The sequence below is a fragment of the Prionailurus viverrinus genome, chromosome D4, assembly GCF_022837055.1.
Source record: "Prionailurus viverrinus isolate Anna chromosome D4, UM_Priviv_1.0, whole genome shotgun sequence".
NCBI lineage: Eukaryota > Metazoa > Chordata > Mammalia > Carnivora > Felidae > Prionailurus > Prionailurus viverrinus.
The window spans coordinates 3,761,446-3,778,787 of record NC_062573.1 but is presented as its reverse complement, the minus strand read 5'-3'; the positions used below and the strand labels follow the sequence as shown (position 1 = coordinate 3,778,787).

Genomic DNA, 17,342 nt, shown 5'->3' with positions numbered 1-17,342 from the left:
AGACAGCATGAGAAATAGAAGTTTCAGCAGCCACCCTGAGACTGAAATTTCTGACAGATTTAGTTTCTACCCCATTCATGAATCCTAGCAACCTGGATCCGCTCCTAGTACTCTACTTACCTTCTGCAAATCCATGGAAAGCTGCTGAATGGATACTTGGAGCTCTTGTTCCTTTTGCTCCAGGGCTGCGATCTTATTTTCTGCACCTGCTTTTGAAGCTGTCACATGATCCCTTCATTGAAAGAAAGCAGACAATAAACACATTTGGAAATCTCATCTAAAGGACACTTTCTGACAGGAAAAATACAGATGGCTCTTTGTATGTCAGGGCTGCAAACGTTAGCCAGTGAAGATTATCAGTGGAGAAGACTCCTTGGCTCTTTCTGAAGTAGAAGCCCAAAGAGAAAAATCCCACCCAGGTTTAAGCAAAAAATCCCAGTCTGCCTTTGGTTACTCAATAGCTTAGAAACAAAAACATACTTAATTGCTTGGTAGGCTTGGAAGCTGAGCTTAGGCAGGTGAAGGGGAATAAAGGTTTGGGGTGGGGGAGGTAGAGGGTCCTGAGCCCTGGGCTGGTAAGGACAATCCAGAAGCCTTTGCCAGAACTGAGATCAGAAAGTGTTGCAATGAACAGTGGGGAAAGGCAGGCGAGCTATAGCCAGAGCTACACTAACACCGCTTCCCATGGGCCCCACAGACCAAGCAAGAACCTCTGTTCTTCCAGCGCTGAGTAGCGTCTCTGCAATTCTTCTAGCTTCTGGCTTAAGTCTGAAGACATCTGATTGGAGGTCATCAACTCTTCCTGGATGTGAGTAAGTTCTCTGGTTCGCGCCTCCAACTCTTTCTCCATTTTCCCCAGACTTTCCTCTTTTTTTAAAAGCTGATACAAAGGTATAAAGTTTCATTAGACCACTATGAAGAAATACTACTAAGACATATTTTTAAAAATAGGGATCAACAAGCCAAACTTTTATAACATTTTTGTGAGCTTATAAGGGGACTTAAATGCCCAGTAGTAAAAAAAGAAAGAGAAAGGGAACGCATTTCAAACAGAACCTTCCCATTATAATAAATTGAAAAACATACAACTATGATTAATACCAAAGACTGCTAGGATATGTTTCTCAGTCATTAGAGAGTGAGGACTAGTAAAACCAGAGTAATTAATCATCTATTCAGTATTTAGCTATGAAAACAAAAATGCGTACCATGTGCTTTACTTTACTTAGTTCCTGCTGCTGGAACCCCTCTAATTCATCCATTTCATCCCTCCTTTGGAAAAGATTCAAACTCTGGTTCTTCATTTCCTGTAATTGAGCTGTCAGAAACCTTTTCTCCTATTTAGAGGAAAAAGACATCATCTCAGGCAATTAAGACACCAGAAATCCATATTATATAAGCAGTTTTTTTTTTTTTAAATCTACACAATGTGTTTATTTTTATTCGGGAGATTTTGTCCCCCTAAGATTTTAAGTATTCTCTATACCCAACATGGAGCTTAAACTTGTGACTCCGAGATAAAGAGTCACACCCTCCTCCGACTGAGCCGGCCAAGTACCCCCAGCAAAATCCTTAATAAATAAACACCATTAAAAAAATCTCTTGTCAATAGACAATTTTAGATAACGGTAAGCTTTACAGTGATAGGACCAAAATGGCCTTATCTACAAATTTAAGTTAAAAATAAATATGTTTTTAAAAAAAAATTCTTCTTCTTTTTTTAAGTAAACTTTACAGCCAGTATGGGGCTCAAACTCATGACCCCGAGATCCAGAGTTACACGCTCTAAGCCAGCCAGGTGTCCCCCAAAAACAAATGTTTTAAATGACACCTGTGAATAAAGGGAACAAGAGCAACCATTACTTAACACTTTAAAGTTCTTAAGTTTGATCAGGAATTACAGAGGGGCACCTGGGTGGCTCAGTCGGTTAAGCGTCCGACTTCAGCTCAGCTCATGATCTCTCGGTCCGTGAGTTCGATCCCCGTGTCGGGCTGTGTGCTGACAGCTCAGAGCCTGGAGCCTGTTTCAGATTCTGTGTCTCCCTCTCTCTCTGACCCTCCCCCGTTCATGCTCTCTCTCTGTCTCAAAAAAAAAAAATGTTAACAAAATTAAAAAAAAAAAAGAAATTACAGATATCCATGTTACACATCTATTTTCAAGTGACATAGTGAACTGGCTGAATGGTGTGAATCACTATAGAGTAAGGCTGAATACTCTGAAAAAATGAGATGCATTTAAGTAGAACTGGTATCAGCAATTTCAGTTAGGACATCAACAAAAGTTAGACATGACTGTGATTGGTGCCAGCAGGTTACAATCTACTAAATAACAGCTTCCCAAGATAGATTCTCTTAAGGACAAACCCTGCCGCTGCAGTTTCCAATTCCTGATTGAAAAGAAATCAAAACAGTCTAAAAATAACATTTCCAAAAATTACAGGCTTCAAAGACCTACATAGATGTCTCATTGCTCTTTCTGGGTCTAAAATATTTCTCAATCCCTCCTTGGGCGGGGGAGTAGTGGGGGTAGGGGCTCGCCCCAGTGAGCGGAAGTAGGTTTTATTTAGTTCAGTCCTACATGTATCTCCCTGTACCATAATTTAAAAAGAAATCAATGAGAATTTCAATTGCTACAATCTTTGGAGTTTAGAACACTTGAACCTAACCCATACCTCCATATTTAAGAAGACTATCATTCACACCACATTCAGATTTTTTTTTAATATATATTTTTGAGAAAGAGACAGAGTGTGAGAGGGGGAGGGGTAGAGGGAGGGAGACAGAATCTGAAGCAGGCTCCAGGCTCTGAGCTGTCAGCACAGAGCCCAACTCGGGGCTCGAACCCATGAACTGTGAGATCATGACCTGAGCCCAAGTCGGAAGCTTAACTGACTGAGCCACCCAGGCTTTCTGGTCAAGCATTTTTTAACTGACAGCTTGATAATCAGATTTCTACAGAACAGACACACGAAATTGCTGGTTTAACTTGGTGTTTTCTCCCGAGAATGTAGCAACAATAAAACTCACCTGTTTAATAAAATAAACAGTAAATATATTGTGCAACTGAATCAATCAGTCTAAGAAATAATTTTTCTACCACGAAGAGTAACTTAGGAGTATTCAATGAAAACAAAAAAAATGAATTAGGTAGCGGCATATAATTTGGGCTGAGGGGGCTGATTTTGAAATTAAAATGTTTTTCAAGCCTTCTAAGATGAAGGCTTGAAACTTCATCTTCCTGTTCATGTCTGGGAGCCAGGAATACATTACGTTAAGCACCTACACAGTGTTACACAAGCTATGGTGCTAAAGTAATCAATTTTCCTCATCTGTGTTTAGTCAAGGAGTGCTCTTATCTACTTAACGCTGAGCCTTGAAAAATGCCCTCCTTCTCACTGCCTCTTCAAAAAGAATTCCTAATGTTACCACAGTGCCAATTAGGGCCCCAGTCGGAAACAGATGGCAGTCGCAAATGGAGTATTTTGAGAGGAGTTTAATAAAGGGACTTTTCAAAGCTGTGGGTGGGATAAGAAAACCCAAAGAGATAATGCGCTAGTAACAGTTGGGCATGAAGGGGCAAAGGGACGAGGAGATTCCAAGAGACCCCGGGATATCCAACTGAAGCTGTGACCTTTGGTCATGGGATGCAACCAACCTGGATGGATCCCACATGGAGAAGGCTGGGGGAATAAAAGCCTTCCGACCACACTCTTCTTCTGCCCGTCGGTCTTTTGGAGTTCCCCACTGGCAGAACCCAATCGGAAGCCAGAGGGCCAAGGAGCCCTGCTGATGCAGTTTCTAACAGCCTTCAGGTACACAGAGAAAGGTAAGAGAGGGGTGGAGAGGATATTGCGAGGGGAAAACAAAAGATATCCAGCATGCCCATCCAGAAAGGAGAACGCATGAGCTTTTCAAGTTAGTGTCTAATTATCCAGGACCTTGAGTCCAAGAGGTGGTAGAGCAATCTGTACACGGGGTACTGGAGAAACCATTTTCTAAGCCCCAAGAAGCCAACATTCATAGTGAGACAAAAATAAAAGATGAACTAACCTTTTCAAGCTGATCCATTTTTTCTGACCATTCCTAAAACAAAACAACAAAAAAAGTACAGTTTCCAGGGAAGACTATCAGTAACAAAGATTTTCAGAAAGCAAAACCACCTAATTCCCCCTGAAAAACAAGCAAGCAACCAACCAAAACAGCAAATTAAAAAAAAATCCCATAAAGTTGGCTTAGTATTAAGAAAGCCAAGAGTCCTAAAAGGAGAAGAAAATGAATTTTATAAAAAATTCTAGAACACAAATACAAGCCTGCAGATTTTTACTAAGTAGAGCACCAAACAAAGCTGTAATGTGGTGTTCTGATGCAGCTTTTCAGTTTATTCCTACGTGTTTTTCCATGAGTATTGTTATTATTTCTTGGGAGTGGGTAGCTGGGACCAGCTGAGTTGGTAACTCTATAACTGATGTTTAGAAATTAATTTACTGAAGTTGAGGGGGACGGTCTTCACCAGCCCCTAATCATTATTTTCCTTCTTATCTTGATTTTACCAGTATGTTTTATGGTGTTTGGTATAAGGCATAAGTTAAAGGTAAAAGGATTATGCCCCTTATTCACAAATCAGAGAACAGGAGTAAAAATCACCATTTGTACAAAAAGTCATATTCCAACTGTCTACAATCAGAATCCACCAATTTTAGATGATTTCTTCATTTATATACATTCATACCATAGTTATCCACTAAGTATTGGGAATGAGGTCTTTTTCTGGTTAGCAAATGTCCTAGATGATGGATACTCACTTTAAAACCAACCAACAAGCCAACCACCCACCTACTGTAGATGAATTATATATTTTCTTAAGTGAAACATCATAAATTGACCCTGTCTTAATAAATCAAGATTATCATAATATCTTGATGTTTATCTTAAAATGCCACTAAATGAAATACTCTTCATAATTATTGTAACAGTTAGTAATAGTACTATTTTCCTTTCTTATTCCAGCCTCTGTCAATGAATGGTTCTAGTGAGATTACAGGAGTTCTTTTCTGTCTAGCTCACTGGGGTTGAAGAAACTGGGGAAGAGAGGTTGTTAAGAACTATGTACATCATAGAAGCTGGCTAGCTTGATAGCATTTTCCACGATTTATCATATTTGGGGACTAGGCTTTGAGACAGGTTTTTAGAGGACAGAGACCGTTCTCCTTCTCTTGGGATATGCCACCAGATTAGGACACATGATTTCCCTCTCCCTTTTACAAAGCTACACAGAATGATAGAATGATATTCTGGATGCATTCTCACATTCCGGATGCATTTCATGATTACAACTTCTCTCCTAGACTATAAATATTTTCTACCAGGTTTATTTCATGATTTTTGAAATCATGTCACGAAGTGAAATCTTTCCACCAGTCTTGGGCGTCACATATAAAATACCTGGTCCTTTCTGGCTAATGCCAAAGCCAGTCCTTCTGCCATTTTGGCTCTGTTGGCTTGGAATGTCTCATTCTGCTCTTGAAATTTCCGCATGGAAGCTGTTAACAAAGAGGCTCTATTTGAGATATGGAAATATTTCAGAAACGGCATGACAAACAGCCCAGTGATTACAATTGTCACCTAACAAAAAAGATCTAGGTCACGTAAGTGAATAATGAGACTGGGAAAAACCTGATCCATCTCAACTTTCCCAGAATCTTTTGGACCACAGTTGTTGTTTTTGTTGCTGGCATTATTATTATTATTATTATTTTTTTTTGCTTTCTATTGTTTTGTTTTTGTAATAAGCACATATATACATTTAGGAAGATGCCAAAAGGTAACTTTTTCAATGGCACAATGACAGAACATGATTTGAGTAGGTTGCCAGAAAACAATAATGCCTTTGCTAAGTGCTGATTACTACCACTTTCTCAGAATTAAAAAACTTAGCAAAACGAAGAAAACCTTCTTTCACTTTGTTTTCCTTTAAAAATTTTTTAGTATATATTACATCAACAGAAAATAACTTTCTATTTCTGTTAGCATCTTTCTTGGCTTGAATCCAAAGGAGAACATATAAGTTAGGATAGACTAAACAATATGTACCATTGTTGGAGGAGTGATGACAGCTTAAGATATCCCCCCATTACTGAATGCAGCAGCATGAAGCTACAGCTCAAACCAGTCTCCTAATCTAGGCCGAAAGGCCAGGCACACTATTTTACTAAAATCTAAGGGCAGCCAATATGCTGGATGAAGACAAGCTGATACACACGATGACCTTCTCCTAAGAAGCATGCCCATCATGTAACATAAATAGGAACTGTATGTTTATAAATATCAGACAAATGTTATATCAACCTGATTACGAAGTACACTTACAAAGATTGGAGTTATGACGAAGGACAAACTTATCCATATGCTACTGTTTCATTTAAAAAAATATATAAACCCTAAGAAGATTGAAAAAAAAGCAGGAAAAAAATACGTACAATCCTGGTGTTTTTCTAACGCAATTTCAAGCTTCTCTTTTATCTTCTGCAAGTTTCGGACCTGTTCAGCATAGTCTTGGGTGAGGAGGGTGACGCACATACCAGGAATGGACAAACATCAGGAAAGGAAGTTAATTAAACAAAAAAATGAGTGAAAATGATGATGATTTTCTCAACCTGAAAACCATTGCTGTTAAGGAAAGCTAGGCAGACAGCCTCCCGTTAACAATGAACAACACAGGCAAACAGGTATAGTACAAACTATCCACGGTGTTAATGGTGCGTACAAACAGGCAGATTTGTTCAGCCTGGATAGGGAACAAGAACTGGGCCTGGACTGGTCATCAGAAATGCTCTGCTCATTATTTAATTCCCAATCTCAGTTTTCATTTCCCCCTCCAGTATTAGCAATAGGAGAGGTCAAAGGGAACTCACTAGCTCACAGTCCATACAACTGAGTAACAATGGTTAGGGCGATAGCAAACACCTTACCACAGTATGGTCTTTACCATGAAAGTACTTAATTCTCTAGAAAAGTCAGCTTCTTTTCTACACAGAAACTGAGCTTCCTATGCCATATTAAAGGTGAAAGTCAGAATTAATTACCTGGGTGGCCAAAGAAGATAGTATGGAATAGTGGAAAAGTAGGCAAGCTTTAGTTCAAATCCCAACTCTGTCAGTCCTTAGCTGAGACCTTAAGCAAATTATTGGTCTTAAGTATTAGTTTCTTTACTTATCAAATGATATTAATTGTGCCTGCTTCAAATGCACTTAATAAACAAAGTGTTTTAGATGTCTTAATTAGATAATAAACTAGGTATTTTTCCACGCCAGAACCACTTGATACACAGTGTTCAATAAAAGGTAGCTGCTATGTTGTTGTCGTTGTTATTCATACTTAACCCGGAGGAAAATACTCGGGACATAACTGGGCTAAGTGTCCGTTCTCTTCCCTGTCCCTCCTCTAACTTAAGTCAAGCCTAAACCATTCTTCCTTCTATATTAGGGAAGGCACATGGTATTTTACAGCTTTCTCCCCAACATTAAGCAAATGTGATGTTATTTCACCTCTGTTACTGATACTACGTACAGGTACGCATAACAGGATGGTCACAACTGAATTTAAGGAAGACTGTAGTTAAGAGCATCGACTCTAGCAAGCAAATCTGGGTCTGGATCTCAGCTCTACCACCTACTATTACTTGTGTGACCTTAACCTCGTTCAGCCTAATAAGGCTACAGTGAGGACAAAATGAGATAATGGATCAACTGGGAGCTGGGAGCTGTGCTATGGACCTTTGGTAACTCACACACACAAATACTTCACATACGATTTGGCGAATTCTGTAGTCTACTGCTTTCACTCCAAAAAAAATGTGGATAAGGCCAAGGGACAAAAAGAAACACAGAAGCCATTGACCACTTCACAGGATGAAACTTTCAAAATGTATCCACTGGCAGAAACCAAAATAAGAACTCACAACTCTATCACAAACATGCCCTGTCAGGCAAGGATATGACGGAAGTTGTGTTAACTGTAAACTGCACACAAAAGACATAATGAGAGTTACAGCTTCTATACAGGTGTTGAATATCATTGAAAAGTGGCCTAAAGACCCAGAATGACATTTACACAGGTGATATGTAGCTGTAGCAAGTGACCACATAGCACCAAACCTTCTTTGGTGCTGAAGAATCCACCTATTGGCCATTCCCTATAAATACTATTCCCTACCCCTCTCCATCTGAAAGTAGGCTATGCTAACGGGTAAAAGATGGTCATAGCTAGTCTACATACACTTTTAACACCTTTGATATCCATGGCTAGAAACCTCAGGAGCAGAAAAACCTAAGTTGTTGGGTTTGTGTTTTTTTTTTTAACTTTAAAACTCAGTTTTGAATTTACACTATTCGGTACACTAATAAAAGGAGGGAACAAAAAGGGTACAAATTGCTCCAATGTGACTAAGGAATATATGAAAATATGTCAACATAACTATAAGGTTATATACTACATGGCTATTTTATAAAAAGAGAGAGTTAACCAAGGCAAGTTTTCTTTGCTTGCTTTTTATGAGTTCTTTGACATACCAGAAAGTCTGGCTTCCAATTTCCGTATCTGTTCATTTCTTCTCAAAAGCTGAGATGAAAGATCTTCTCTGGAGCTGCTTCCATCAGAAGCCTGTTGAAATTGGCACAAGAAGAGGTCATATTCATAATTGGGTTTTCTGCAGTGTGAGACCCCAGAACCAGAAAGCAGTAAGTCTTATGTTAGGTTTGGTTATACTTTGACTGTGATCATTGAAGAGCCTCTTAACGTACCTGGGCCCTAGTCTATCTACTTGTAAAGTAGAAGCAACACTAGAAGGAGATAGATGCTAAACAGATAGATTATGTTTGTGTGTGTGTATGCGGTAAGCAGTGAAAAACAAATCCATTGTGGTCATATCACACCAAGTACATAAAATACAAAGAATATATTTTCAGTGATAAAAAAGAAAATCACTTTATTTTTTCCAAGGTAAAGTCCTGGGATAAAATGGAGAAGGTTCTTTAGCAAGGGAGCAAAGACTGGTAAAGAACTGATCACAGACATTGAAAAAGTTTCAGTATAGGGGCACCTGGGTGGCTCAGTCGGTTAAGCGTCCGACTTCAGCTCAGGTCACGATCTCACGGTCCGCGAGTTTGAGCCCCGCGTCGGGCTCTGTGCTGACAGCTCAGAGCCTGGAGCCTGTTTCCGATTCTGTGTCTCCCTCTCTCTCTGCCCCTCCCCTGTTCATGCTCTGTCTCTCTCTGTCTCAAAAATAAATAAACGTTAAAAAAAAAAAAAATTAAAAAAAAAAAAAGTTTCAGTATCTTTACCTAAAATGCATCAAGAACTTTAGTAGGTAGTATGGATTCAAGAATCAATATATTAATGAAACATCAATTTTCCCCAACAATCTATTTTAAAATATGTGAATATTCCTATTACTTTGAATACTGCTTACTATTGCTAATAAGTAACTTTTTTCTTTCAATTGTAAAAATTTTTATTTTTAAAAATACAGAAGACTAGGGAAAATGGTTTCATGAATGTTCTCCACCTACTTTAATAATTGCTAAAATTTCCCCATATTTCCTTCATTAAGTTTTATTTTACTGAGGTACTACTATAAATAAGACATGACATTTCATCCTAAATACTTTGAAAAACATTTCTAAAATTTAAGGTCATTTTCCTTTATAACCACAGTACCATTATCATGCTTAACAAAATTTAAAATATTACCTAACATCTAGTCTTTAGTCATGTTTCCCCATCTTATATTTTAAAGGTGGTTGAAAAATTCACTTTAAATATCCATTTATTTAGAATATTTAGACACTTGCCCAATCCAACATTGATTGAGACCTGGTAAAGTTCATAGCAGTCTCTGGAGGTGGAAGGCCTGGGTTAAAGTCCCGTCTTCACCACTTATTAAACAAGAACCTGGGCCAATTAGTCACTTTCTCTGTGCACTGATTTCCTCGTATGTAAACTATGACCACAAACAGGATCAATCTCACAGAGCTCTGATGAAGGTTAAATAAATCAAAACTTGTCAAGTCCCTAAACAGAGACTGGCACATAATTAGTTTTAAGACATATCACCTATTATTAGTAGCAGAAATTATGATTATTACTGTTAGTGAGACATCCTATTCCCAGCATTGTGCTAAGCATTGGGAACAGAGGTGAGACAGAGAGTCCCTACCCAAAACAGCAGCAGCTGAAGCAGCTACTATTATGAAATGCCTGTTAAGAGCCAGGCATTATGCTAAGTGTTTTATTCACTAGGCAGATAAGAGCTAACATTGCAGGCCTGCAATCACAATCCTTAACAAGGTCTGCTTGTAAGGCTGGCCCTGGACTGGCCTATGGGAACTTAACACTTAAAATGGTTCCCACCACCCGACAAGAATGGTTCACTGTACCTAACTGTGTTTGTGTAAAAAATATGGTTTATGCCGAACACCCATTTTCCTTCTGGGAGTCTGGAATTTTCGTAAATGGTTGGCAGTAGATGCCTATGTGAAGGGTCTCCAATAAAATCCCTGGGCACTGAGTCTCTAATAAGCTTCCCTAAAAGACAATATTTTACATGTGCTGTCACAACTCATTGCTGGGGGAATTAAGTGTGTCCTATGTAACTATAGGGGGAGAGGACTCTTAGAAGTTTGCACATGGTTTTCTCCAGACTTTGCCCCACGCACCTTTTCCTTTTGCTGATTATGCTTTGTATCCTTTCACTATAATAAATGACAGCAGTGAGTAAAACCATGCAGAGTCCTGTGAGCCCTCCTAGTAAATCACTGAATCTAGGGGTGAACCTTGGGGACCCCGACACATACATTTTAATAAAGGCAGGTACAGTTCCTAAAGATGTGAAACTAAGACACAGAAATAAAATATAGGACCTTGCCTCAAGTCACATAATAACGATGCAGCTGGGAATCAAATCCAGGTCTAACTCCTTAAGCTGACCTTTTTTTTTTTTTAAAGTAGGCTTCGTGTCCAGTGCAAAGCCCAACATGGGGTCTGAACTCATGGCCCTGAGATCAAGACCAGAGCTGGGATCAAGACACTTAACTGACTGAGTCACCCAGGCACCCCGTGACCTGAGTTTCTAACTGCTTCTCTCTACTACCCTTCATAAGGCTCCCAATTTACTGAGAGACAAGCAAATCACCAACAATGCAAAAGGTGCTATTAGAGAGGTAAGTAGGAGACAAGGGACTAAACTCAGTTGGGAGGGATAAAGGGTAGAGGGGGTGATAAGGGCAGGTTGGCTCAAGGGGGCTTCCTGGAAGTAACATGTAAGCAAAGTTTTGAAAGATGCGCAAGTCTGTCAGAGGAACTCAAGAGTGAAAGGAAGACACAAGAGACATTCCAGAGAGAGGAAAGAGCAAGTGCAAAAATCTGTAGGCATGAAGGAATGTTGTCCATTCCAGAAATGCAGCAATTTCAACATGGATGGTGGACAGGTAAGCTGTGCCAAGACCATGAAAGTTTACTACTGCACTATGAGTTTGCACTTCATCGTGAAGGTGATGGGGAAACCACTGAGGAGCTGGACAGACATGAACACACAAGCAATGGAGAGACATGAACACATTTGCATTGGGGAGTTATTGGAGGCAAAGAGCCCAGACAAGCTACCGCATTTTTCCAAGAAAGAAAGACAGCTTGAAATAAAATGGAAGTAAATGTACTATCAGCAATGGAGTCAAGAGAGAAAGTTTGAGACATTTAGAAGACGGAAGCCACAATATTTGTTGACTGGACGCCAAGAAATGGAGGGAAGAGTCTAAAATGCTTCCAAAATTTCATACTGGTGACTTGGGGGATGGAAGTGCACACCTGGAGATGGAGTTAACGAATTTGATTTGGTTCGTTTTAGAATTTGAGACACTAGGGGGCGCTTGGGTGGCTCAGTTGGTTAAGCCACTGACTCTGGCTCAGGTCATGATATCGTGGTTCTAGAGTTCCAGCTCCATGTCGGCCTCCAGGCTGACACCTCTGGGCCTGGAGCCTGCTTCAGATTTTGTGTCACTCTCTCTGTCCCTCCCCTGCTCACATTGTGTCTCTCTCAAAAAAAGAAGTAAACATTAAAAAAAATTTTTTTAGAGTTTGAGACACTAGGGGCACCTGGATGGCTCAGTCGGTTCAGTGTCCAATTCTTGATTTTGACCCAGGTCATGATCCCAGGGTTGTGGGACCAAGTATGGCATTGAGTGCCTCACTGACCATGGAGCCTGCTTGAGATTCTCTCTTTCTCCCTCTGCCCCTTCCCCACATGTATACACTCTCTCTCTTTAAAAAAAAAAAAAAAAAAAAAGAATTTGAGACACTAGAGGAAAAACATCTCGTTGGAGAAATGTATGCAGTGGGATACACAGGCCTGGAGATAGGGAGTGAAGATCAAAATGCGCACACAGTCAGGACTCCTGGGTGGCTTACTTAGTTAAGCATCTGACTCCAGCTCAGGTCATGATCTCATGGTTCTGGAGTTCAAGTCTCACATCAGACTCTCTGCTGTCAGCACAGAGCCCACTTCAGATCCTCTGTCCCCTTTTCTCTGCCCCTCCCCAACTTGTATGTTCTCTCTCAAAAAAAAAAAAAATTAAAAAATGTATACACACTAATTTCAAATAGATTATTTAGAAGTCTCAAAGGAAAGTATTTCCCGAATTCAGACCAATATCTATAACTGGTATACCTTCAAGATGAAAGACTTCGTTTAGCATGTTACCATGAAGGTAAAGCAGGTACTTCTGCCACAGAACTCAGCACTGGAACTATATCCTTCAGCCCGGGGATCAAATGTGCATTATATTTCCTGGTAAATATAGCAGCCAACAATTTAGATATGGTAATCTTATTGTTCCATCCCAATAACCTAATAGCTTTTGCCATGTAATCTGAGCCAGGACAGGTCGTATAAGAAAGGAGAAAGAAGACTCATATGACCATGGAAACAACTCAAATTGTGGCCTTGTCAAATGCTGAGTCTCAAACAAATGAATCACAGCTTCATGGAACACAGCTTCACTGGAAACAAGGTGAATTTAAAAAAAAAAAAAGTAAGTTCAAGAAGACTAAAGCATACTAGTTTTATAAAGTTCACAAATATGCAACATTAAACAAACTATTTATAAATATGTACATATAAAAAATATATAAATATGTACATATCCTGGAGGACATTTTAAAAGTCAAGAGAATGATATATACAAAATTTAGGATGGGGTTATTTGGAGGGCAGGAAGGAAGAAAGGGAACTGGGAAGGAGCAGACAAGTGGCTTCAACAGTATCCATAATGCTCTATTTCTTTGGATAGGTGGCAACTTAACAAGCATTCATTTTATTTTTATGTTTTATACTTTACATTTATATTACATACATTCTTTTACATATTCAAGCATTATAAATAATTTTTAAAGAAGTTATTTGACTTAAAGAGGATCCTATCATATGCCAAAAACACACTTCCAGTCCTAAGGCTTGACATCTACCTAACACAAAAGCATCTTAATTTTTTTGAAATCTTTCCAAAAACAAAGACACTTTACAAATAAGGGACATACTGCAGTCATCGGTGTCATCTTTTCATCAACTTTCCCCATAAAATAGTGCACTCTGGCTAACTCCACACCGTAACTCACAAACCATGTTAAGCAACAATGACCTAAAGGATATCTGTCTGCGGTGACAATAAGCCAAGTCTTTTTGAGAAATAAAATATAAAACAAGATGCACAAGGTATAAAAAGAGTATAAGAGGACATTGTAGAGAATATGAAAAGGGACTTGAAAAAATTAGGAAAAAAGAAATAGAAAGCACCTTAGAGTAAGAAGAATCAGATACAAACCATACATAATCTTGCAATTTAAAAAAAAAAAAATTAAAAGAACATCCAGGTGTCCTGAGGATTCTCTGAATTATTTAAAAATGTATCAAGACTGTGCCAAATATTAGAAACTTGAGAAGATACTTACAAAGTCATCTCCTGAGTCGGCTCCCATAGAGGCAACCGATTCCTTGCTCACTGACCGTGGGATCCGAGTAGCACCTCCTGGCCTCTGGGCCACAGCAGTCTCTTCTGCTATTTTCTTCTTTAGCTTTGCAAACATTTTTGCTGTGTGGCTATCCTGCACTGATGACCAGCTTTTGAAACCACCACAGTAGTCTAGTCCTTAGGCCAGCAACCAGGACTTCAGAGACTGGTGCCTAAAAAGTTCCAGACATCCGAGATAGCTGCATTCCCACTTAAATGTGGGCCAACGGCTTACAGAACACAGTATCTAGAAATCAGATGAAGGAGAGATCTAAGTTAAACACAGGAGAGATTTCACAACTGACTTGCTATGTTAAGCTTCAGGTTTCAAAATTAAGTTTCCTAATTTTACATGTACATTTAACAGAACACAATTGCTAAACATTGAAAAAGCACTCGGGTACTTCATATGCATAAACAGGTAAGGAAATCCAGTCTTGAGAAGATGAGGTAATCTGCCAAAGAGTGTGTGGTTAAGTGGAAGGGCTGGTATTTGAACCGAGGATTCTGACTCACAAGTCCTTACTCTTTCTTTATTACACCACGTTGGCTATGGCATATAACACACTTTAGTAAAATTTCCCAGGGTACACATTAACATCACATCATGGCTTGGAATCCTTCCCCCAATATTAAGTTTAACTACAGTTTACTTTTTTTTTTTTAAGATGAAGACAAAAATATGTAACTCAATATGGGGATAAAGGTGTAACATTCTAATGTTCTAAGATGGTTTGCAATCAGCTGTTCACTAGAAAAAGCTGACAACCTAGAAAAAAAAAACCCCAAGCCAGACAACTATACTATAAAGCACCAGATACCTTTACACATTTCCGGGAAATGCTGCACAGTTCTCTTTAAGGGTGATTAAAATGACCTGAAATCAGGGGCGCCTGGGTGGCTCAGTCGGTTGAACGTCCGACTTCGGCTCAGGTCATGATCTCACGGTTTGTGAGTTTGAGCCCCACGTCGGGCTCTGTGCTGACAGCTCAGAGCCTGGAGCCTGCTTCAGATTCTGTGTCCCCCTCTCTCTCTGCCCCTCCCCGCCCCTGCACACACTCTGCTTTCTCCCTCTCTCAAAAATAAATAAACATTAAAAAAAATGACCTGAAATCGGTTTCTTCTTAAGAATGTTTTACATGAGGGGCGCCTGGGTGGTGCAGTCGGTTAAGCGTCCGACTTCAGCCAGGTCATGATCTCGCGGTCCGTGAGTTCGAGCCCCGCGTCAGGCTCTGGGCTGATGGCTCAGCGCCTGGAGCCTGTTTCCGATTCTGTGTCTCCCTCTCTCTCTGCCCCTTCCCCGTTCATGCTCTGTCTCTCTCTGTCCCAAAAATGAATAAACGTTGAAAAAAAAAATTTAAAAGAATGTTTTACATGAGATTCAAATGTTTTTTCCTCCCGGTGTTGTATGAAACACTAATATTCCGGTTCCAACCTTGACTTATATCCATGTTTTGTGGGGGATACCTAAGCTCTGCTCTAAGGTCTACAGATGACTTCTGAGCACTTCAGATTATCCATTTAAGTCTGTACAACTCTTCAATGTCTGTAAACCACCTACTCACCTGGCTTATCTGCCAGATTTAAAACAGCTTGGAGGTCAAAGCATTCTGTCCTGCATGAAAACAAAGATAAAACGCATTGGGTATTTCAAGTGTAAGGCCAAAATGTTGGGGGGGGGGGGGTGGAGTGGAAGAGGAGAGAGGGAGGATTAACCAGGGGACAGAAGGGAGAATCTGTCACTGCAACAATCCTCAGTGGGCGACCTTCCTTCACCCTGGTCTCCTTTGCATTTGTGATCTTTCCAAGACCTGCACTAACAGGCACAAAGAATAGAATCTCTCACTGGTGCCTAAATTCACTTCACCTTGGGAGCCCTAAGCAAAACCAACTTGAATGAAAGAAATTAAGGTTTCCCAGGGTATTTATTTCTCAGTTGATTCTGGCAGTCACACATTGTTTACCTGGCCACACCTGGGGCTGTCCAGTCACAGAGACTTGACTCACACTAAAAAGTCGCTGAGAAAAAGAATGGCTAAATTGGGTAAAAGACAGCTGCCTAAACGCCCAGGGAGGCAGGCAGGTAACTTGCTAAGGGAGTCTGGATCCCACTCATTCAGGCTCCTTCGAGAACCTGCGTTTGGACTGTCAGAGAAAAGAGGGACCCAAACGTCTCTCCCATTTGACAGCAAGGAAACTGAGACCCAGAGAGGAGTGACTTGTCCAAGGTCGCTCAGGGGGGAATCCTGAAACTTACAGGTTCCAGACTCCCAGGCCCGGCAGCCCCTGTGCCCCCACCCCCGCCCTTTCAGAACCCTGGCACCGCCCCCCGCCTTGGGTCTTGGGCAACCCCGTCCGGGCCGCTCTGGGGGCAGACCGGGGCCACCGGGAAAATGAGGGGTCTGCTGGCATTTCCAGCCCCCGCCCGCGCACCTGCCGCTCTCTGGGCAGCCGGCAGAGCCCCGCCTCCGGGACCTCTCGCGAACGCCGGCCCGCGTCACCAGCCCCCACGGCCGGCCGGCTAGCAAAGCAGCGACCCGGAACCGCACCTCCACCAGCGCTCCGGAAGTGGCTGCGTGCGGGGCGGGCCTGCCGTGCGCATGCGCCCGCTCGCGTCTCCGCGAACGACTTCCAGCTCTTTGGGGCGGCGGTTGGGACGGAGCCGCTGGAGGGCGCGGGCGCGAGGCCGGGCGCTCCTTGAGGCCGGCCTGCCACGTCAGCCAGAGGACAGACATGTGGAGGATGACTGGGTGGCCAAAGCCTTTCTTCTTGTTGTTGTTGTTGTTGTTTTAAGGGGGCGGTGCGGAGCGGGGGGAGTGGGAGGAGCCTGCTGGCAGAAGGGGAATCCCCCAATTGGTGCCGTGGGGCCAGCGTGTGCTGTGAGGTTTAGAAACCCCGAAGCCGTGACTGCGCTCAGCCGACTGGGAGTTTCCGTTCCGCTCTCCGCATCCCAATCCCACTGCCCCGTACACGGCCCTCTTGTCACTTTGTAGTAATCCCTGCAAGCCTATGGCTCCAGAAACTAGAACTCGGTCTTCGCGCCTCGTGACTGAGTGTTGTAACGTTTGTGCCTATGACCTACTGCAAGTTATACGATTTATATCGCAACCCAGGACACACATAATGTACCATTGATAGAAGCGCTTCCAGAGTCAGGCCCTTATATATAATGCACTTCGATATATTGCATTTCACTAATAAACAAGCTGGTGGCAGCCCACTACGTTCATTTCGGATCTGCTAATGGGCCTCCAACTTTCGACAGTTGAGCAAAGTCCAGAGAGG

The 17,342-nt window shown here is 41.3% G+C and overlaps 1 protein-coding gene across 1 annotated transcript in view; it reads right to left on the bottom strand.

Annotated features, from left to right (window-relative positions):
• GOLGA1 (golgin A1) overlaps nucleotides 1–16,630 on the bottom strand; it is a 47,412-nt gene extending 30,782 nt beyond the window's left edge. Inside the window, exons 1-10 of the mRNA XM_047830119.1 lie at nucleotides 16,491–16,630; nucleotides 15,623–15,672; nucleotides 13,999–14,304; nucleotides 8,568–8,658; nucleotides 6,477–6,551; nucleotides 5,443–5,540; nucleotides 4,051–4,083; nucleotides 1,209–1,337; nucleotides 711–880; nucleotides 121–232 (exon numbers count right to left, since the gene is read on the bottom strand). Coding sequence (XP_047686075.1) covers nucleotides 121–232; nucleotides 711–880; nucleotides 1,209–1,337; nucleotides 4,051–4,083; nucleotides 5,443–5,540; nucleotides 6,477–6,551; nucleotides 8,568–8,658; nucleotides 13,999–14,133 — 843 coding nt within the window. The 5' untranslated portion in view covers nucleotides 14,134–14,304; nucleotides 15,623–15,672; nucleotides 16,491–16,630. The remainder of the gene's footprint in view (nucleotides 1–120; nucleotides 233–710; nucleotides 881–1,208; nucleotides 1,338–4,050; nucleotides 4,084–5,442; nucleotides 5,541–6,476; nucleotides 6,552–8,567; nucleotides 8,659–13,998; nucleotides 14,305–15,622; nucleotides 15,673–16,490) is intronic.
• Nucleotides 16,631–17,342: the final 712 nt, after the last annotated feature.